This window comes from Siphateles boraxobius, unplaced genomic scaffold (genome assembly GCF_051911475.1).
Source record: "Siphateles boraxobius isolate OS27281-9 unplaced genomic scaffold, OSU_SipBor_1 7, whole genome shotgun sequence".
NCBI lineage: Eukaryota > Metazoa > Chordata > Actinopteri > Cypriniformes > Leuciscidae > Siphateles > Siphateles boraxobius.
The window spans coordinates 16,935,048-16,958,471 of NW_027509197.1; the positions used below are offsets into that span (position 1 = coordinate 16,935,048).

General features: G+C 46.6%; 1 protein-coding gene across 1 annotated transcript in view; it reads left to right on the plus strand.

Moving 5' to 3' along the window:
- crygs3 (crystallin, gamma S3) overlaps positions 1–23,424 on the plus strand; it is a 102,027-nt gene continuing 78,603 nt past the window's right edge. Inside the window, exons 1-2 of the mRNA XM_077216296.1 lie at positions 1–47; positions 623–725. Coding sequence (XP_077072411.1) covers positions 1–47; positions 623–725 — 150 coding nt within the window. The remainder of the gene's footprint in view (positions 48–622; positions 726–23,424) is intronic.

Sequence of the window (23,424 nt, forward strand, 5' to 3'; positions counted from 1 at the left end):
ATGAAATGTAAATCAACATTTGGCAGTACAGCTTTCACCAACAAAATGTATGGTTTTATCATTCATTTTGTGCAAAAACATAAGTGATCTTTGACATTATAAATGACAATGTCACAGCATTTCTTGTTGGGAAACTATATGGAAATCATTTGTTGTCTTTCATCACCTGAAGCAAGTGTAATTTCCTTTAACAGGACTCCATGATGCGTCTGATGGAACCAATTTTAACTGTGCCTAGACCCATATTATTAAAGCTGTTGTACTCCCCTGGCCTGATGTATATCATTCTGCCTTCAAAATTAGGCTGTTCATACAGCAGCCAGTGGCCATGTGTGACATTGCAGGACTGGCAGTCAGACATGTGAAAGCGTTCCTGGATTGACTCACAGTCATCCATCAGCTCATACTTTTGACCGCCAAAGTTCTCCCTTTCAAAGATTCTCATTCTAAACGTTCCTTTATGCTGCAATGACAAAAGTATCATTATGTCTTATTTAGTTATTCAATTAACAACATCAATTTATAAAAAAAAAAAAAACACTGTTTAGAATTACCATAGGGATCATTCTGCAAGATCTGATGCAGTCGCTCTTGCTCATACCCATGATCCTCTGGTTATCAGGATATTCTCCTCTTCTCACCAGCATTTGGTGGCTCATGAAGTTGGAGCATTCATAGACCATGAAGCAGCCGCTTTCCACCCTACAGGAGCAGCAGTTGCTCAGGTATGTGGTCACATCAGGGCAGTCACCACTGATCTCATGGTTACGACCATGGAAGTTTCTGTCCTCATAGAATATTATCTGGAAAGAATAGCAACAAAAAAAGCATGCTTACAATAGAATGCTACTCTTTGTTCTTTACTCTGTAAATCCATTTGAAAATACTATGATCTTGTGTTCATCCATTAACAGCTGACTATGTCAAATCAATGTAGATATTATTTTGGATCTGGTCTTTGTATTAAACCCATTCAAAACAATCAATAACATTTTTTTTCAACATAGAAAGCCCCTACCTTTCCCATGATTTTGCATTTGTTTAAATGGTATCAGTGTTTTACGGTGTTGCTTTTATACTCAACTTGATTGCTAAAAATCTATAGACCATTGTTTGAACTTCTTACTCAGCAATCCTATTTTTTTTAAACAGTCTACAATTAGTTACCAGAACTGTTTGCTCCTGTACCAGCTGTGGCTTTTCTGGATGTAGGTTGACAGTTGACCCACTTGTGTCAAAGAGAAATTGCCAAAGAGTAAACATGTCCGCCATGTTTATTGTTGCCTTTCCCTGTAGACCTTCAAAGCCAGGGAAGGGCCGTTTTTTTTATTATTGTTTATTGTTTGTCTTTTGTCAATCTGACATTGTCAAGCCATGAGTCTTGCCTTTAGGGAACACTGGAAACTCAAAAATTACTAGTGCAATAATGAATTATTTTAGCAGATTGTCTTAACAGAGTTAAGTGTGTGAGAGTAAAACGAATTATTTTTTAATAAAAAATAAAAAAAGATTGCAAAAAAGCCTTCTAACGGCTCAAAAATAAAGAAGTTTATAACGTCGCGGTTACATATGGTAACCCTCGTTCCCTGAGGGAGGAAGTGGAGATGTAGGTCTGACTGACCAATAGGAATCTCGCTAGAGAGGCCAATCTACTTCGAGTGAAACTAAAGGAAGCCAATACACATTGGCGTGCAATCATTTGCATCAGCTGCACGAGCTCGTAGCGCGGGTATATAGTGAGCAGCTGTTGCAATTGCACTTCAGTTTTTGCTGAGGAGCCAAACTGATAAGCTGGCCGCCCCGGCGGGTGGCATTAGATGTGGCCAAGGGACCCACGTCTCCGTTCCCTCCCTCAGGGAACGACGGTTACCATATGTAACCGAGATGTTCCCTATCGGTCAGTCACTACAACATAGGTCTGACTGACCAATAGGAATCCCTACCAAAGCGCCACAGCCGCTGAACCCCATCCAGCACCCCGTTCAAGCCTCTACACCTCCTTGCGTGGAAGGACGATAGGAGGAGGCTTACTCAGAGTGTATCTGTCACTCTTGTTCCGTGATAACCCATACAGTGAGATATTGGATAGCACTGGGAAAGCGTGCCCTATCTGTTTAGGAAGGAGAATGCTGTGGAAGCCACTTCTTCAAAGAGTTATGTGGAAAATACACATGGATTAACCGAAAGGTTATACTACATATGAATAATGGGTGACTTAGCCCAAGGGTAATACAAAGGCTTCCGTCTTAAGAGCAGCCGTGGAGAATATACACATATGGGATCCCTGTAGGGTCACACATATGGAACCCAGCCCAGATCCGGTTCTCAGATTCAGCGGATAAAGGCCTGGTACCGGACACTCCGCCATGTCCAGGCCGAGGGTATTGGAGGACTCGACAGGTTTTTCACTCTGGAGAAATAAGGGTGCACAGTAGGGTGCAGCAAGCCGACAGAGCCGGGCCTCTCGGTGCTTCTACCCGTTTAAGGTGAGAACACGGGAGGAGACCAGCTCTACACGTAGGCTATAATATCTAGCGAACGTGTTGTCACCCAGCCCGCAGCTCTACAGATATATGTTAGCGAGGAGCCACGTGCCAGCACCCAGGAGGATGCAACGCCTCTCGCGGAGTGTGCATGCAACCTGAGCGGGCAGGGCACGCTTTGTGCTTGGTAAGCCAAGGCGATGGCATTCATTGTCCAGTGGGCCAACCTCTGCTTTGAGACAGCCTTTCCCTTCTGCTGGCCTCCGTAACAGACAAAGAGCTGGTCTATGGTCCTGAGACTTTGAGTTCTGTCCACGTACAAACGCAGAGCGCAAACGGGACCGAGCAAAGTCAGGGCTGGGTCTGCCTCCTCCAAGAGCAGTGCTTGCAGGTTCACTACCTGGTCCCTGAAAGGAGTGGTAGGAACCTTGGGCACGTAGCCAGGCCGGGGTCTTAATACTACATGGTTGTCACCAGGCCCAAACTCTAGTCACGATTCGTCGACCGAAAATGCGTGCAGGTCCCCTACCCTCTTGACAGAGGCCAGTGCAACCAGCAGCAAAGTCTTCATGGAAAGAAGCTTTAAGTCTGCTGATTGCAAAGGTTCAAAGGGAGCATCCTGAAGTGCTCGAAGCACCAGGGAAAGGTCCCAAGAGGGTATGGAGGGAGGTCGAGGAACCCCCTAAGAAACCTGACGACCAGGTCGTGCTTTCCAACTGTTTTGCCATATATGTGGTCGTGATATGCTGAAATAGCTGCAGCATGTACTTTGAGGGTGAAGGGAGATAGCCTTCGCTCCATCCCTTGCTGCAAGAAGGAAAGCACAGACCATATCAAACATCTTTGGGGGGCTTCTCAGCGAGAATGATCCATTTGACGAACAGGTTCCACTTCAGGTCATATACACGTCTCGTGGACGGCGCTCGTGCTGAAGTGATGGTGTTAAGTACCTCTGGGGGTAAGTCACCTAGAACCTCCGTTGCGACGGGAGTGCAGACCACCTTGTTAGTTGATGTACGCAACGGTCGCAGTGTTGTCCGTACGGACCAGCACGTCCCTGCCCTGTAGCGACCTTTTCAAGCGGCTCAGAGCGAGATGTACTGTAGCAACTCGAGGCAATTGATGTGCCAATGCAGTTGGGGGTCCGTCCACACCCCTGACACTGCATGCCCATTGTACGTGGCATCCCAGCCGGTGGCAGAGGCATCTGTGAATACCACAGCGTGCCTGGGCAGGGTTCGAAATTGCGACCATTTTGGTCGCATATGCTCCTGAAATTTAATCTGTGCGACCTGAAAATATATTTGGGAGCATTTGTGCGAGTGCAAATAATGGTTGTGGTGCGACTTGTTTTTATTTCTCTACAAAACGTTCCCAAATTACTGCACAGTGCTTACCTTATGTCCACTAGAGGCTGTCATTTTTTATCCCGCGGGATTCTTCCCGAAAAAGTGTCAAATAAATGTTTTGGGAAACAAAATCACTATGTATCACAGGATTGCCAGGGACGGGAAAGGAAAAAATGTCAGCGGGAGTTGGCGGGACCGGGAATCGTAATAAAACTATGATACCCAACTTTATACACAATTATACAGTTTATATAAATAAACTCTATATTTAAATTTTGAACTAAATTATATTTGCCCCGTCTCTTTATTCTCTCCTGTTTGCTTTGGTGTGGCTGTACAGTGATGTTGTAATGTTTGCTGTTAGCTATCTCTTTGTTCCTGTCTGAGGTTCCTGTTCTGAGTTTTCCCTGGATTACCTTTTTGTATTATTATTATTAAAAGTGCTTGCTATTGGATTCACTCTTCATCCTTGCCTCAACGTTACAGAATAACTCACCGTAATGAATCCAGCAGCCATGCCTACCTGGAGTCCTGATGTCCAGATCATCCGTCTTCGCCAAGAGAATCGCGCCAATGAGGATTATGTCGCAAAATTCCTCGAGCTGGCACATCTTGCGCAAATGAGCACCGAGTGCTTGATAATCTTCTTCTGGGGGGGATTGTCAGAGCCTCTCCGGTCATTGATGCCTGACGGTGAACCACATGGGTCATTAGAAAGGTATGTTGACCTGGCCCTGTTGTGGAGCGGTTCCTCGTTTACTGTGGGCGAGGAGGAGAAGAAGCTCCCTGAACCAACAGTGTCCCCTCAGACCGCGCTCCACGTCATACCAGCAATCAAGCCATCCACCAGATCGGTCTATGGCCATACAGGACCAATCTCCAGCGCGGCCAATCCTCCGTTAATGTCTGTCCTTGTGGCTGTTACTGTTCTGGTGTCTGTTCCTGTGCCTGAGCCCGTGTCTGTACCTGAGCCCATGTCTGTTCCTGAGCCTGAGCCCGTGTCTGTTCCTGAACCCATGTTTGTTTCAGTGTTTATGTCTGTCCTTGTGTCTGTTCCTGAGCTGGAGCTAGTGTCTGCTGTTCCTGAGCTGGAGCCAGTGTCTGCTGTTCCTGAACCGGAGCCAGTGTCTGCTGTTCCTGTTCCTGAGCCGGTGTCTGTCCCTGAGCCCCCTAACTACCCTCAAGAAATGTTTGGGGGGGGGGGGGGGGGGGCACTAGGTCCTCGCTGTGGCAACCCAGGGGCCCACGGTCACCAGAAAGATCTTCACCGCCCTGGCCGCCCGAAGGGTCTTCAGCGCCGTGACCGCCCGAAGGGTCTTCTCCGCCGTGGCCGCCCGAGGGGTCTTCTCTGCCGTGGCCGCCCGAGGGGTCTTCTCTGCCGTGGCCGCCCGAGGGGTTTTCTCCGCCGTGGCCGCCCGAAGTGGCTTCTCCGCCGTGGCCGCCCGAAGGGGCTTCTCCGCCATGGCCACCTGAACGTCACGGGGGGGGGGGGGGCTATGGCACGGTTTGGGTTTTGTGTCTTGTTCCTGGTTCTTGTCTGTCATGTCAGGGGGATCAGGGGGAGGGATGGGGGGCCAGGTCCATGAAAGGGAACAGAAACAGGGGGTGATGGTTTAGCCGGGGGCCAGGGCGAAGCAGACAGTTCATCGGGCGGCCAGGGCGAGGCAGACAGTTCATCGGGTGGCCAGGGCGAAGCAGACAGTCCATCGGGCGGCCAGGGCGAAGCAGACGACCCATCGGGCGGCCAGTGCGAAGCAGACGACCCTTCGGGCGGGCAGTGCGAAGCAGACGACCCTTCGGGCGGCCAGGGCGGTGAAGACCCCTCGGGCGGCCAGGGTGGTGAAGACCCCTCGGGCGGACAGGGCGGTCACGACCAGGGCGAGGGCGACCATGGCACAGGAACAGCAACAGACACCGGCTCATGAACAGACACCGGCTCATGCACTGGAACAGGAACTGGCTTTGGAACAGACATTGGCTCCAGCTCTGGAACAGGCACTGGCTCTGCATCCGGCTCTGGAACAGGCATTGGCTCTGCCTCCGGCTCTGGAACAGGCATTGGCTCTGCCTCCGGCTCTGGACGGGCAATGGCCTTGCCTCCGGCTCTGGAACAGGCATTGGCTCTGCCTCCGGCTCTGGAACAGACACTGGCTCTGCCTCCGGCTCTGGAACAGACACTGGCTCTGGAACAGGCACTGGCTCTGTCTCCGGCTCTGGAACAGGCATTGGCTCTGCCTCCGGCTCTGGAATGGGCAATGTCTCTGCCAACGGCTCTGGAACAGCAGACACTAGCTCCGGCTCTGGAACAGCAGACATGGGCATGTCCAGGATCCGAACCAGACGCTCCAGATAGTCCAGATCCAAGAAGGCAGACGGCACTGGCTCTGCCTCTGGCTCTGGAAAGGGTACTGGCTCTGCCTCCGGCTCTGGAACAGGTATTGGCTCTGCCTCCGGCTCTGGAACCGGCAATGGCTCTGCCTCCGGCTCTGGAACCGGCAATGGCTCTGCCTCCGGCTCTGGAACCGGCAATAGTTCTGCCTCCGGCTCAGGAAACGGGCACTGGCTCTGCCTCCGGCTCTGGAACGGCCATTGGCTCTGCCTACGGCTCCGGCTCTGGAACAGCAGACACTGTATCCGGCTCTGGAACAGCAGACACGGGCATGTCCAGGATCCGAGCCAGACGCTCCAGATAGTCCAGGAAGGCGGACGGACCGTGAACAGTCTCTCGCTGGGCAGACGTGACGTGAACAGTCTCTCGCTGGGCAGACGTGACGTGAACAGTCTCTCGCTGGGCAGACGTGACCTGAACAGTCTCTCGCTGGGCAGGCGTGACGTGAACAGTCTCTCGCTGGGCAGACGTGACTTGAACAGTCTCTCGCTGGGCAGACGTGACGTGAACAGTCTCTCGCTGGGCAGACGTGACGTGAACAGTCTCTCGCTGGGCAGACGGAACGTGAACAGTCTCTGACTGGGCAGACGGAACGTGAACAGTCTCTGTCTTATTAGAGAAAGTCCACATGTGACCTCCCTCTCTTAGTTCTTTCATCCAGCCGCAACACTGTTCTGGTGATACTGGGGACCAAGCAGGCCTCAATCCAACCAGATATGGGCTCATGCAGGAGAGAGAAGACTCTCTCTCACAAAGAACCAAGGACAATCTCAGGAGTTTTGGAACAAAGACTCCAACCAATAACGACTCCAATCACCCACTCTTCCGACTTCCTCACTTCTCCTGGGTGCTCGGCGTGGCCTCAGCAGGGCCCCAGGCCTCAACCAAACCAGCCATGTGTTCCTGGAGAAAGAGAAATCTCAACCAACTTCCACTTGACACTGCCGGAACCATCAACGACTTTCAACAGACGTTCCGAATTTTCAACAACTTCAAGAATTAAATGCATTAACTAATGTTAACAAATCAAACCACATTTATCCTGAACACCTCTAAAATGAGAATGTAGTGTGCTTACCCCATCTATTTTTAGTAAGACCTTAATAAACTACAGTATTTTCAGGTTATTTATATGACAATGTGAAGAAAACTTACCAAAAAAAAAAACTTTTAGTTTAGACTGGAGTGAGGTGAAACCAGAAAAAAGTGCAAAGCAAGTTATTGTTAGCTAGCTGCTAATTGTATTCGATTGTTTATGGTAGAAAATTTGTTAAAATAAACTTTTTAATGCTACTTTTTAATTCTCGTTTTTGATACTGATATAATATACCAAAATAATTATTAGGTTTAGCAAAGAAGGATTTTATCTTACAAAGCTATGAAATACAGTGGTAAAATCTAAAAAAGACAGCTAAAAAATAAAATAAAATAAAAACGAGGGCAAGAAAGGATGACATTGTCCATCGGCCACCACCGAAAACCAATACATTTTAAGCGCGAGAGCTTGGTTAAACAAGGAGAGAGTGCCAAGCACAAAAAAATGCAGGGACAAGTGTGTGGAAAACAAATCAGGATTGATTATTAAGGATTTTAATCACCAGAATACTGCCGGTCGTTCCACTCTACTGGCAGAGCTAAACGTCAAATTTGGAAGGGGCTCCTAAATTTTTGCTGGTGCTACTAACTTTCGGAAGTTGGGAGCACCAGTGCTACCAAGTAAAAAAGTTAATTTCGAGCCCTGCTGGATACCTGTTCCAAGGGGACTCCTGCCCGCAGGAACGAGGGATCTGACCACGGGCTGTAGGTCTGGTGGCATGCCGGTGTGATTGCCACCCGGTGAGTGTCGTGATCCCACGGCTATCTCTGGACTCGGCCGTGAAGCCAGTGCTGAAGCGGTCTCATATGAAGCAGGCCAAGCGGGGTTACCGCTGCTGCCGCTGCCATATGCCCCAGGGGCCTCTAAAAGAATTTCGCTGTCCTGCCTTTGAATGTGTTCAAGCAGTCCAAACTGTTTAGTGACCAAATCTGTGCGACCAAATCCAACTCCATACTGAGAAAAGAGATCCTCTACACAGGGGAGAGTTTGCTCTTTTCCAAGTTGACCTGAAAACCCAACCGGCTGAGGTGCCTGAGGACGAGGTCCCTGTGTTCGTATAGCTGATCTTCAGAGTGTGCTAGTATGAGCCAGTCGTCGAGATAGTTGAGGAATGCGAACGACCTGTTCTCTCATGGGAACAAGGGCCCCCTCCGTGACTTTCGTGAAGACACGGGGAGACAGGGACAGCCTGAAGGGTAGGACTTTGTACTGATATGCTCGACCCTCAAACGAAAAGCGCAGGAAGGGCCTGTGTCGAGAAAGAATCGAGACATGAAAGTACGCATACTTCAGTTCGATCGCTGCAAACCAATCTCGGGGACGGAAGCATTCGAAAATGCATCTCTACGTGAGCATTTTGAACGGCAGCTTGTGGATGCTCCGATTCAAAATTCCAAGTCCAAGATTGGTCGTAACCCACCACCTTTCTTGGTTTCAATGAAGTAGGGACTGTGGTGCCCTGACCTCATATCGACTGGATGGACCGGCTCTATCGCGTCCTTCGCCACTAGGACTGCGATCTCCGCACGCAACACATGGGCATCGGCTGCTCTCACTGTAGTGGAGTGGATGGCCTGAAACTTGGGGGGGACGCCGGGCAAACTGAATCGCATAGCCGAGCCTGATGGTCCGAATGAGCCTGCGAGACGGTGGGTGTGGGGAGCGCTAACCAGGCTCGCAGGGACAGTACAAGCGGGACCAAAGGGACCGTAGGCGTACCCGGAGTGGGGCAGCAAGGTAGAACACAGGGACACGGCTCGGAAGGCTCTCTCTGGGAGGCGGCCCATAGTGGAGTCTGAGTGTGCTGTGCAACACTTACCTGGTTCCACGGGGCAGGAGGTTCAGGAGGTGGCTCTGTGGCGTTCTCGGACTGCACACTGCTGTTCACTGGTGATAGAAGAGGTGGATGAGAGTGGTGAAGATATTCTCATCCCACTGTTCTCCGGGCCCTCTTCAGACTCGGAGATGAAGGAAACTGCTCTATTATTGAGAATTTGGGTACCGCTGGTTTTGAGGCCAGCTGCGTAACAGAACATTTTTCCGCCCAGCCCTCTTCCGGGGAAGGGAGCAGTGAGGCCACAGTTTCCTAGAGAGCAGTTCCATCCATCTCCGGGTTGCCCGTCCTGGGGCCACTTACCTCTGGCTTTGCCGCCCTTCTAGGCGGGGGCCTGGACGGGCCGGGCGGCCTGCCTGCGACTGGCTCCATGGTTAGGTTTAGGTGGAGGCTGCTGCTGTGGCGTGGGTGCAGGGGCAGAAACAGGAGGACGTCCCCGGCGACGAGCAGACTTAAGAGCCGCGGGCGATGGGGTAGAGGCAGCAGCTGACCACCGCCGCGGAATGTGTTTGATAGCCTCTGTCTGCTTTTGTACAGCCGAGAACTGCTGGGCGAAGTTCTCGACCGCGTCACCGAAGAGGCCGGTCTGGGACACGGAACCAGAGCTTGTCGGTCTCCCTCATGTCAGCCAGACACAGCCAGAGATGGCGTTCCTGGACCACCAAGGTGGACATCGCACGACCCACTGACCACACGGTGACCTTCGTCGCACGAAGCGTGAGGTCTTTTGCGGCACAAAGTTCTTGGAGAACTTGTGGATCATGACCACCCTGGACCTGGATGGACCTGCAGCAATGCCACGGCGTGCCTGGCAGAGGCAGCTTCCCCACAGGCATTGTAAGCCTCGACGAATAGGTCCGACGAGAACCTACAGGCCCGGGAAGGAAGACACGGTTCTCCACGCCAAGTGGAGTTAGGGCACAGCTGCATTGCAGCGGCCCGCTCCACTGGCGGGTGTAGGGTATAGACCAATCAGACACACACTAATTATTCATTATATACAAAAGGTTTATGAAACTCCAAAACTAACAGCCCAAATGAACGAACACAAGGGCAGAAACATTGTCATGTTACAGAGCTGATAAGGAGATTTTACAACCTACACAGGAATGTGGCCACGTGCACCAGAGAGAGACAATGGGGAAACCCTCTTTAAAACAGGCTTTGCTGCATTAATCATAGACTAACTGATCTATAAATGAACATGCATAAAACTGTGAAAGAAACAGTGTACATGGTTTACTGTCTTGTGTACTATTATGTATATATTATGGTATGTACCCTGGTATACAACCAACTAACGATCAATGTAACCTCACCTGTATCATGCCTCCTACCTAGTTAATCCTCATTTAATGACTCACACTTTGATGTACATCACCTTCTTCTAGAATGCAGTGTGGATGTGTTATAACTATCTGAGCATTAATGAAGGTATAACCACGCTTGGGACAAAGACTCGTAAATCAACTAAGGGCCACTTTCCCTCTCAGACATGTCCCCTTTCTTATTGGTCGAGTTCAACCCCTAGGGGTGGATCTTTTCCAGGCTTTATTAGAGACAGTCCACATGTGACCTCCCTCTCTTAGTTCTTTCATCAAGCCGCAACACTGTTCTGGTGATACTGGGGCAAAGCAGGCCTCAATCCAACCAGATATGGGCTCATGCAGGAGAGAGAAGACTCTCTCACAAAGAACCAAGGACAATCTCAGGAGAAAGAGAACTCTCAACCAACTTCCACTTGACACTGCCGGAACCATCAACGACTTTCAACAGACTTTCCGAATTTTCAACAACTTCAAGAATTGTTCCCACTACAAATGCAATTATTTAATTCAATGAAATGTGAAAATGAAATTCTGATGGTTCTTCTCATAGTCCCTCTTCTGGTTTCCAATTTCATACTATCACTAACCTATTTCTGTATTTATGTATATATGTTTGTTTAGTTTATTTATGTTTATGATTTAGTTAATCAAACTCATGCACTTTATGTATTTGGTTCTGATTTGCTTGCAATACGAAGTCCCTTTACGGTTTTTGATCTTGCGACATGCTCAAAATGCTGTACATGCTAAGAAATAATTATTCTTCTGTGGCCAGGGAAGATACCCTTTTCTTAGAATAAAATACTAATTAAAAGAGTTCGCTGGATGAACTGATTAATTGATTATAATATTAATTTAGCCATGTCAAGCAAATCCAATTAACTGACCCAAATATTCATAATTAATTAATTAACAAGTTATTATTGATTATTTTTTATTGCATAAAGCTAAGTTCCTTACACGGGATACGCATGTATCCCTTAGCTGCCCCGCCATCAAGGGTGGTGAGGTAGGAGGAGCCACAGAGACGGTTTCTGGCAGTAAAAGGTGCCGTCCACGTCCCCGTGAGCTCCTCGTGCACTTCCGGGAAGAAAGGCACAGGGGTGTGTTGCTGAGAACCAGTTCGCACCACCCCGAGATACCATTTATCCAGCCTCGAACGCTCGTGACATGGTGGATGGTTCCACTCAAGCCCGATCCTGTTGGAGGCCCGGAAAAGCAGATCGACATCTGGTCGTCGCGGGGAGCATCAAAGGAAACAACTGGTACACATCTCGAGGATGGTCCAGCACATTCGGTTGGTAACTCAAATGGCTGCGGAGCGTGAGAGGGATGAGGGTTCCTAGGGGGTTGGTTCCCCGAAGGAAGCACGCTCACCGTGATCCTCAGGTCTCCCGTGTTACTGCCCGAAGGCAGATGAGGGCACCCTTTGCAGGCACAAGAGTCTCGACCGCAGCTCCGAGATGGTCATCTTCCCACATTGGATACATGACTCATCCACGAACGCTGCCTCAGCGTGTTCGAGGCCCAGACACACGAGGCAGCGATCGTGACCATCCCATGACCCCAGGTAACGGCCGCATCCAGAAACACACAGATAAAACATCATCTTGAAAAAGACGCAAACTATCTGTGTAAGCTCTTTTAGGAACTGCTCTCACAGGTGCTGAGGCACGCAGGGGAACAGTCACCGCGAACACAGACAGGAATGTGCACCTGTCTGTGCGCTGTCTCTCTCCCACGGGTCTTACCAGCTGTAAAAACAGCTTTTGAGCGTCTTCAGGCGCACCTTACCAGCTGTAAAAACAGCTTTTGAGCGCTCAGAGGCCCCCCTTACCAGCTGTTATAACAGCTTTTTTTTTTTTGCTCAAATAAATAAAAACAAAAAAAGGAGAGAAAAAAACGTTCACGCTGCTGCGCCGTCACGCCCGCACCAAAGTGAAGAGGTCCGTTGTAAGAGGCTTGCAGATACACTCTTGAAGATAGCATCGAAGTGTTGGCTCCGAAGCAAAAAGCTGAAGTGCAATTGCAACAGCTGCTCATTATATACCCGCGCTGCGAGGCCGTGCAGCTGATGCAAATGATTGCACGCCAATGTGTATTGGCTTGTTTTAGTTTCACTCAATGTAGATTGGCCTCTCTAGCGAGATTCCAATTGATCAGTCAGACCTACTACATTGTAGTGACTGACCGATAGGGAACAAAAGTATTTGCAGTGCATGTAAATCTTTGAAAATTTTTATTTTTCTTTGTGCACTTCGAACACTTTTCATCACAAACCCACACATTTTGCTCTCTTTTCTGCTGTTTTCTTTTGCGGGTCTTAATCTTTTGCTTGCGAGTTGAAAAGTTTTGCTTGCGTGTGAAGCTGCACCTCAGTGGGCGGTCTCTACCAACCAGGATGAAAGGCTTTCTATTGGTCACCCTCGATTGAAGTGACATGTTAACCACGGCCACTACATTTTGAAGTGACATGTTAGCACCGCGGCCGGTGCTGCCGCCGCCAGTCTTACTGACCGTGTGTTCACACCGCCTCCAGCGAGAGCGTCAAAGTGGCCAGAATTCATTTTCAATGTGACCCGGCAGCGAGCCCTGGCGAGGGCGGAGCGGCGCGTCTTGGATGGCGAGAGAGGCGAGGAGAGTTGAAGTCAGGTCAACTTCATGGTAATAAGCTATGCCGCGGTTTGGCGGTAACCAATCATAATGTAGAAGTCCTCCGTCTCAGAGGATTCCAGAGAACGCAATCCTGTAAACTTTGGTTCCAACCACATTAATACCCAAGCAATATGGAGGAGAAGTTAATCATTTCTGTTGCGGGTTTCCCATTGCTGTATGACTTGTTCCTGTTTACGTACAGGGACAAAAATAAAAAATCAAATGTTGAAATTAGACAAGCAGTTGAACATGAACACAAAAGCCACATCACACAAATAGAATGTTTATTTCGTTAGCAAATTAGCTATAATTGTTAAGTTCTTTCCATCGATCATTTTCTTACTTTCACATTAAAAAGATTTCATGAGGTTAACTTATACCCTACATGTCGCTAGTCTGCACAAATACTGATCAACATGCTTGTTTGCTTTGCGGCCCCTTTAAATAAAGTAAAAAAAAGACCAAGCATTCGATCTACGTCAGAGCACCAAAGCGTCCACGAATCTTTCTACGTTGGCAGGGCGGCAAGAGCGAAATTTGCCGCGCTCGCCGGCGGCGGTGTGAACGCACAGTGAGATTTGTGTATGCACAAGGACTCTGACAACAGCAGGTATGATCTGATCTCACCATCATTGAGTTTGTCTGGGATTACATGAAGAAACAGAAAAAACTGAGACAGACTAAATCCAGAAGAACTGTGGCAACCTTCTGACACACTACAACAAAAGATATAAATAACTGGCTTAAAACTTTTTTTTTGGTGTGAAAATACTAGTGTGCCTAAGACCTTTGCACATTACTATGTATATATATATATATATATATATATATATACCAGATATACCATATATATATATATATATATATATATATATATATATTAGGGCTGGGTATTGACACAAATTTCACAGTTCGATTCGATTCCGATTCACAAGCTTGCAATTCGATTCGATTTCGATTCCGATTCGATTCGATTCAATAATGATTATTTTGGATTTTGGTACAATACTTGGCACATTTTCTCAAGGAAAACAAATCTCTTAACCAATGCTGTAAACTATGGGAGTCAGTTATATAATTTAAAATTGTTTAATTAGCCTACTATAGCCTAATATTGAAGTTAAAGATTTACTGATTTGTATACAAACATTTAAACCACACTTCTATTTATTTTTCTAATAATAAAGTTATATGAAATATAAACATTTAAATGGTGGCTGTCATAAAAACTTGCCAGATTTATTCAAACATGCATTAAATATTGAAGAACATTAAAAAATAATAATGAATATTATCTAATATGGTGCATATATTTAGCAAAATGCTCCTCTCTAGAGTTAATTTTTCTAACTGACTAACGAGTTCATGGTCACTGGATATGGTTTTTCTGAGGTGAATGTGACATTACATGACATTGTTTACAAGCTGTTTCACTGACGTCTTTCCACGGTTGAAACACTGATTGAGCGATTCCATGTGACAAGGATTTCGATAAGTTGTACTATATCTTTTAACTCACTTTTAGATGCTCATTCTTGTTTATTTCGCGCTGTAACTGGTATTATTAAGGCGGAAGAGAAGATCATGTGCGCTCCATGCTGCTGCTTCTCTTGAGCTGAGCTGCGCGCGCCAGAGCGATCTCACGCCACAGCGCCAAAACAGTTATGTTTTTGAATTTCGTAAGAAAATTGACATAATTTGAAATATGAGACTTTGTTTCATATCAATATTAACAAAGCACAAAGAGTATTGCGTTTATTGGATGGGATGCGCGCTACAATGTTCCATTCATTCATCAACTGAAAACAGGATGACTATAGCCTAATCGATTCTTGGGATTTAAGAATCGATATTGGTTCGTAAAAATGAGAATCGATTAAAATGGAGAAATCGATATTTTTTACCCACCCCTAATATTTATATATATATATATATATATATATATATATATATATATATATATATATATATATATATATATATATATATATATATATATATTCAATTCAATTCAAATTTATTTGTATAGCGCTTTTCACAATACACATTGTCTCAAAGCAGCTTTACAGAAATTGCATTTCGGAAATGTACATAGAAAAATACAGTTAGTTAATCAAGTATTAATTTATGGCATAACATATCGCCGGCTTTGAGTCGTCTCTTCACAGGCGTCGAGTCGTCTCTTCACAGGCGTTGGGGCATCTGAAGTCTCCGTGAGAGGCTGGATACAAACTGGAGCTGACGAACGCTATTTACCTCGGGACTAGCGTCCCGAGATAACAGCAGAAAGGCAGATGGGAAATAATTAGCATAGCTGATGTTCATAATGTTAATGCATTCGAACTGATTCAGCAGTATCAAAGGTTAAGCATTAAGTGAATGCTTGGTTAAAGAGATGCGTCTTTAATCTAGTTTTAAACTGGGACAGCGAGTCTGAGTCTCGTACAATATCAGGAAGGCTATTCCAGAGTTTAGGAGCTAAATGCGAGAACGCCCTCCCTCCTTTAGTGGACTTAGATATCCTAGGAATGACCAGAAGCCTCGAATTTAGTGATCTTAAAGAGCGCGATGGATTGTATGGCGATAGAAGGTCTGTTAAATACACAGGAGCTAAACCATTTAGGGCTTTATAGTTCAGTAGGAATACTTTGTAATTGATACGTAACTTAATAGGTAACCAGTGTAGAGATGATAAAATAGGTGTTATATGATCATATTTTCTTGATCTAGTAAGAACTCTAGCAGCTGCATTTTGCACTAACTGTAGCTTGTTGATTGAGGATGTAGGACAGCCAGCTAATAAAGCATTACAGTAATCTAGTCTCGAGGTCATGAATGCATGAACTAACTTTTCTGCATCAGAAACAGATAGCATGTAGCATATATATATATATACATATTAGTGCTGTCAAACGATTAAAATATTTAATCGCGATTAATCGCATTAATGCCATAGTTAACTCGCGATTAATCGCACATTTTTATCTATTCTAAATGTCCCTTGATTTCTATTTGTCTCATTATTTTTTCTAATTTTAATGCTCTTATCAACATGGAAAAGTGGATCAGCAGTAAGTTTGTTCTTAGCTGTGGTATCCATGTGCTTCTGTCTGAAGTCATCCATTGTAGAGCTTAGATCGGGCCCAAAAAATCAAGCCCGACCCGAGCCCGTGCGCATTGTGTCCGAGCCCGGCCCGACACATAAACTGTAATTATGAGCCCGAGCCCGATTTAAACCCGTCCATTTTTTTAATACGGGGGTTGTTATAACTGACGTTCTCAACTACTTTCTATGTTACTTTCTCCCGCCAGCAACATTTTTGTCCCGCTCCCGCCCGCAAATAGACTCTTTTTTTGTAGGCTACCTCCAAATACTTTCACCTACGTGTCGCCACCATACACATCAGCATAAATGCTCCTGATAAATTATTTGTTATTAAAGCATTAACACACAAACCACTGTTATAACATAAAAGCAAGCAGGCTACTGAGTGCATGGTTTGGCATTACTTAATGCGCGCAAAGTGTGCTCCCTTAATAATTCCTAAAAAGCTGACATCAGTTCATCGCAATCTCACACATCTGTTATTATCAGTGAAGCTGACTGCACAATGTATCTTTCATAATATATACACTTTGTTTGTTATGGGGGATATTCAAATTAATTAACCAATCATACCATTGATCAGCTCTACCAAACTTGGATGTCTTTTTTCCAGTAATAAACAAACATTAAGTTGTTTTGATTGATACTGTGAAGCAGCTTTGATACAATCTGTATTGTGAAAAGCGCTATATAAATATATTTGACTTGACTTGACTTGACTTATAATTTGAGGATTTGCCAGTATACAGAATTCAGCACTGAACAAAAAGTTAGTTTTGAGCGGTGAGGGGAGTCTATTTTAAATGCTTCTGATTGGCCATTGCGTTCAAGAAATCAACACATATGTCTGTGATTGGCTACATCCCTCAACGCTGCAAACATGTTATAAAAAGAAACTCTGGCCTGTAAATTGTTTCTATTTAGTTTTAGTTGTTCTTGTTGCTTTTCTGCAACATATGAATAAAAATGTATTAGTTTTAGTTTTTATGTTTTATTCATAGATATTTCTAGTTTGCGGGAGTCCCGCAAATCTTTTTATTCTCCCGTATCTGCACACAGAGTGAGTGCATTACCGCTCGAGCCCGCCCTCGCACACGGCCATCAAATCTAGTCCCGCGCCGCACTCTATTGCGTTGAGAGTGCACGTCTCTAGATCGGCGTCTCGCGCCATCCACTCAAAACGTAACGTTAGCCTACTACTCTTTGGCCGGCGCGCAAGCCCACACAAGTACGTGCGGCGTGCCTGTTGTTTTGTTTCCGGTCTAGCTATCCGGTGTGATGTTGTAGTTGTTCTAACGTTACTAGTTGTTGCAACAGCATTTGATAAAAATACAAAGTTTGCTTGGCCAAAAAGAGCGTTAATTTGCGATAAAAAAATTGACGCCGTTAAAATGTGTTTGCGTTAACGCCGTTAATAACGCGTTTAACGCACAGCACTAATACATATACATATATATATATATATATATATATATATATTGGCTGGTGCACTGGGGCAGCTTAGAGGGAACATTGCCGGGGAATATAGAAAAGTGGGAAACAGGTGGCCAGCAATGCGGGCCAGCACATGTTATAAGCACATATTGGGTATATAGAGCAGCGTCGCCGGTCCATATATACAGGTCCTTCTCAAAAAATTATCATATTGTGATAAAGTTCATTATTTTCCATGATGTAATGATAAAAATTAAACTTTCATATATTTTAGATTCATTGCACACCAACTGAAATATTTCAGGTGTTTTATTGTTTTAATACTGATGATTTTGGCATACAGCTCATGAAAACCCAAAATTCCTGTCTCAAAAAATTTGCATATTTCATCCGACCAATAAAAGAAGTGTTTTTAATACAAAAAAAAAGTCAACCTTCAAATAATTATGTTCAGTTATGCACACAATAGTCAATACTTGGTCGGGAATCCTTTTGCAGAAATGACTGCTTCAATGCGGCGTGGCATGGAGGCAATCAGCCTGTGGCACTGCTGAGGTGTTATGGAGGCCCAGGATGCTTCGATAGCGGCCTTAAGCTCATCCAGAGTGTTGGGTCTTGCGTCTCTCAACTTTCTCTTCACAATATCCCACAGATTCTCTATGGGGTTCAGGTCAGGAGAGTTGGCAGGCCAATTGAGCACAGTAATACCATGGTCAGTAAACCATTTACCAGTGGTTTTGGCACTGTGAGCAGGTGCCAGGTCGTGCTGAAAAATGAAATCTTCATCTCCATAAAGCTTTTCAGCAGATGGAAGCATGAAGTGCTCCAAAATCTCCTGATAGCTAGCTGCATTGGCCCTGCCCTTGATAAAACACAGTGGACCAACACCAGCAGCTGACATGGCACCCCAGACCATCACTGACTGTGGGTACTTGACACTGGACTTCAGGCATTTTGGTATTTCCTTCTCCCCAGTCTTCCTCCAGACTCTGGCACCTTGATTTCCGAATGACATGCAAAACTGAGCAACAGTCCAGTGCTGCTTCTCTGTAGCCCAGGTCAGGCGCTTCTGCCGCTGTTTCTGGTTCAAAAGTGGCTTGACCTGGGGAATGCGGCACCTGTAGCCCATTTCCTGCACACGCCTGTGCACGGTGGCTCTGGATGTTTCTACTCCTGACTCAGTCCACTGCTTCCGCAGGTCCCCAAGGTCTGGAATCAGTCCTTCTCCACAATCTTCCTCAGGGTCCGGTCACCTCTTCTCGTTGTGCAGCGTTTTTTGCCACACTTTTTCCTTCCCACAGACCTCCCACTGAGGTGCCTTGATACAGCACTCCGGGAACAGCCTATTTGTTCAGAAATTTCTTTCTGTCTTACCCTCTTGCTTGAGGGTGTCAATGAAGGCCTTCTGGACAGCAGTCAGGTCGGCAGTCTTACCCATGATTGCGGTTTTGAGTAATGAAACAGGCTGGGAGTTTTTAAAAGCCTCAGGAATCTTTTGCAGGTGTTTATAATTAATTAGTTGTTTCAGATGATTAGGTTAATAGCTTGTTTAGAGACCCTTTTCATGATATGCTAATTTTTGAGACAGGAATTTTGGGTTTTCATGAGCTGTATGCCAAAATCATCAGTATTAAAACAATAAAAGACCTGAAATATTTCAGTTGGTGTGCAATGAATCTAAAATATATGAAAGTTTAATTTTTATCATTACATTATGGAAAAAAATTAACTTTATCACAATATGCTAATTTTTTGAGAATGACCAGTATATTCACCATACAGTGCAGCTCGAACAGGAGAGCTAAAGTTGCGTGAGAGTAGCCTGCGCATGATAAATCTGGGAAGGACATACACACCGCCCATACTGACAGAAGTCTAGCCTGCAAGGCGGAAACTTCCAGGTTATAAAACCTAACAAATGTGGACGGAGAGGCCCAGCCTGCTGCCTCACAAATCTCTTGAATGGAAATTCCGCTGGACCAAGCCCACGACGAGGCCACGCCTCTGGTGGAATGTGCCCTGATGCCCAAGGGGCATTGCACACCTTTAGACCTATAAGCATGTAACCGTTTTCCCAAGGCCAAGGGTCAATAACCACACTCCGGAGGAGCAGACACCAAAGACACCAATCAGGCGAGGCAACAGATAATATAAAATCTCTTCTTTTTATTTATAAATGAATAGCACTTAAAACAGCATCAGAATGACTCTGGGTTCTTTACTTCACTCCAGGATGTCCCGCATGGGCCTCCGACGAGGGGAACTCTGGCCAGCAGGAGGTCGAGAGGGTCTGTGACGACTGACAGCGAAAGGTAAGAAGCAGAGAATGGGTTTTGGGTTTCGTAACGTTGGCACAGCCATGCACTCCCTTTCCTTGCAGGATGGCGGAGGTGAAACACCGCCTCGGAGGACCAGATCTCTCCTGTCCACCGGAGGACAACAGGTGGGTAACAGTAGCAAGCTTTCTCAGCTCCTCAAACAGTAACAGATCGAGCGCAGCAGTCAGCAGACTCTCCTTCAGAGTACTGGTTCACAGGATCTCTCAGCTCGTAGAGTGGCAGCAGATCGAACGCAACAGTCAGCAAACTCTCCTTCAGAGTAATGGTTCACAGGATCTCTCAGCTCATAGAGCGGCAGCAGATCGAACGCAACAGTCAGCAGACTCTCCTTCAGAGTAATGGTTCACAAGATCTCTCAGCTCGTAGAGCAGCAGCAGATCGGACGCAGCAGTCAGCAGACTCTCCTTCAGAGTAATGGTTCACAGGATCTCTCAGCTCGTAGAGCGGCAGCAGATCGAATGCAACAGTCAGCAGACTCTCCTTCAGAGGAATGGTTCACAGGGTCTCTCAACTCGTTCTTAGGACAGACAGTGAGGGTGCAGTAGCGGACGGCAGAATATCTCTGTTCACAGAACAGATATGGTCAGTACAGAATCCAGCAGTTAACAACAGAGTCTTCTCTTACCACAGGACAGCAATAGCAGGATGCAGTGGCGGACGGCAGAATCTCTCCGCCACAGAACAGCAATGGTGAATACAGAATCCAGCAGTTAATAACTGAGTCTTCTCTTACCACAGGACAGCAATTGCAGAATGCAGCGGCGGATGGTGGAATCTCTCTGTTCACAGAACAGCAATGGTGAGTACAGAATCCAGCAGTTAACAACTGAGTCTTCTCTTACCACAGGACAGCAATAGCAGAATGCAGCAGCGGACTGCAGAATCTCTCTGTTCACAGAACAGCAATGTTGATTACAGAATCCAGCAGTTAATAACTGAGTCTTCTCCTACCACAGGACAGCAATAGCAGAATGCAGCAGCGGACGGCAGAATCTCTCTGTTCACAGAACAGCAATGGTGAGTACAGAATCCAGCAGTTCATAACTGAGTCTTCTCTTACTACAGGACAGCAATAGCAGAATGCAGCGGCGGATGGCGGAATCTCTCTGTTCACAGAACAGCAATGGTGAGTACAGAATCCAGCAGTTAATAACTGAGTCTTCTCTTACCACAGGACAGCAATAGCAGAATGCAGCGGTGGACGGCAGAATCTCTCTGTTCACAGAACAGCAATGGTGAGTACAGAATCCAGCAGTTAATAACTGAGTCTTCTCTTGCCACCCGACAGCAATAGCAGAATGCAGCGGCGGACGGCAGAATCTCTCTGTTCACAGAACAGCAATGGTGAGTACAGAATCCAGCAGTTCATAACTGAGTCTTCTCTTACCACAGGATAGCAATAGCAGAATGCGGCGGCGGACGGCAGAATCTCTCTGTTCACAGAACAGCAATGGTGAGTACAGAATCCAGCAGTTAATAACTGAGTCTTCTCTTGCCGACCGACAGCAATAGCAGAATGCAGCGGCGGACGGCAGAATCTCTCTGTTCACAGAACAGCAATGGTGAGTACAGAATCCAGCAGTTCATAACTGAGTCTTCTCTTACCACAGGATAGCAATAGCAGAATGCGGCGGCCGATGGCGGAATCTCTCTGTTCACAGAACAGCAATGGTGAGTACAGAATCCAGCAGTTAATAACTGAGTCTTCTCTTACCACAGAACAGCAATAGCAGAATGCAGATCTTCCCAACAACACACAGAGCTAAACTTCTCCTACCTCCAATATAACATCAGGGGGTTGGAACCTGGACACAAATTTACAGTCAACGGATCAGATTCGATTTTTGATACTCCACTGGTTCGGATTCCCCAAACAAAGATCATAGAATGATGGTTATGATTTGGTCTCCCATACTCGTGCATGTATCAGTACTATAACTCTTTACACGTGCTCACTTCACACTTTCAGACACTGCCACACCACATCACCTCTCGTGAACAACAGGCCTTCACTCCATCTTTGCAGGGTCAGACAATCCCACCGATGGCTTTCTACGCGGGGGTATCCGGTTTCAAGAGCAATCCTATAAAGCCCAGTTCCTTCCTTGGTCTCTAAGACTCACAACGAGATAGACAACACATGCTCCCAACTAGTGCAAATCCGTATTCAGAATGTTCTTGGTATATCTTCATAACATCCCCTTTCGTATGTTGATGCAAAAAAGTGAACTTAACTTCTCTCCTTGGTAACAGCATGGATCTTCAACGCTGACCTTAATCACTCTGTTTTCTCAGTTCCATATGTTGGGCACTCACCCGTCTTCAATGTGTAAACATCCCCACACTTGTATGCACTGCGGTTGCTGCTTTCTGCTGTCTGCTGACAAAAACGCCCTGGGAACTCAACGTGTAAATCCAAGCACCAAGCACCAAGAAACTCACACACCCACCCCACCCGACTTCTTATCTCCTCAAACTTCGCCTTATATGTGCCTCTTCCCGCATGTGCTCACCGATAACGGCCTGATTGGTGTCCACAGCTGGCGCTCGTCAACACTGGCGGCCATGACATGCCATCGGAACCGTCCCGGTGTTACACCGGAAGCTGCACCCTATTTGTCTCACCCGGTTCCTAGTTCAGGTTCCTATTTGTCTCACCCTGTGACAAGTAGATGCGATAGCTTCCACTATCCACCTGGACAGGCTCTTTTTGGAGGCGGCGAGACCCTTGATGCGCCCACCAAACGAGACAAACAGCTGTTCCGAACGCCTGAAAGGGGCGGAACGCGTAATGTAATCCCTCAGCGCCCTGACGGGGCAGAGGGGATTAACATCACCCTCACGATCGGAGTGCACAACACTTGCCTTGACATAACCATGCCTTGGCTTGAGGATGACTTTAGAGTCATTTGGCCTGAACTCAAGACACGCGGCAGAATCGCGCTAACAGATAGTGCGTGTAAATCCCCCACACGTTTGACTGATGACAGAGCTGTCAGAGAAACGATTTTGAGCGAGAGGTACTTTAGGTCCACGGAGTCTATCAGTTCAAAGGGGAAAGCTTTCAGGGCCTCTAGGACCAATGAAAGATCCCACATGGGAAACGACGGGAGTCGCGGGAGATTCATCCTTCTGGCTCCCCTAAGGAAGCGGATGACGAGCTTGTTTCTTCCTACTGACTGACCACGCGTCGACTCAGTGAACGCTGCAATGGCCGCCACATATACTTTAAGCGTGGATGGGGACCTGCCCTTATCCAACAGCTCTTGAAGGAAGCCAAGCAACCACGGGACCCCACAGGTTCGTGGGTCTAGATCTCTATCAGCACACCATTTGGAGATCACAGACCATTTAGACGCGTAAAGCCGCCTCGTAGAGGGAGCTCTGGATTGCGTAATCGTGTTCATCACT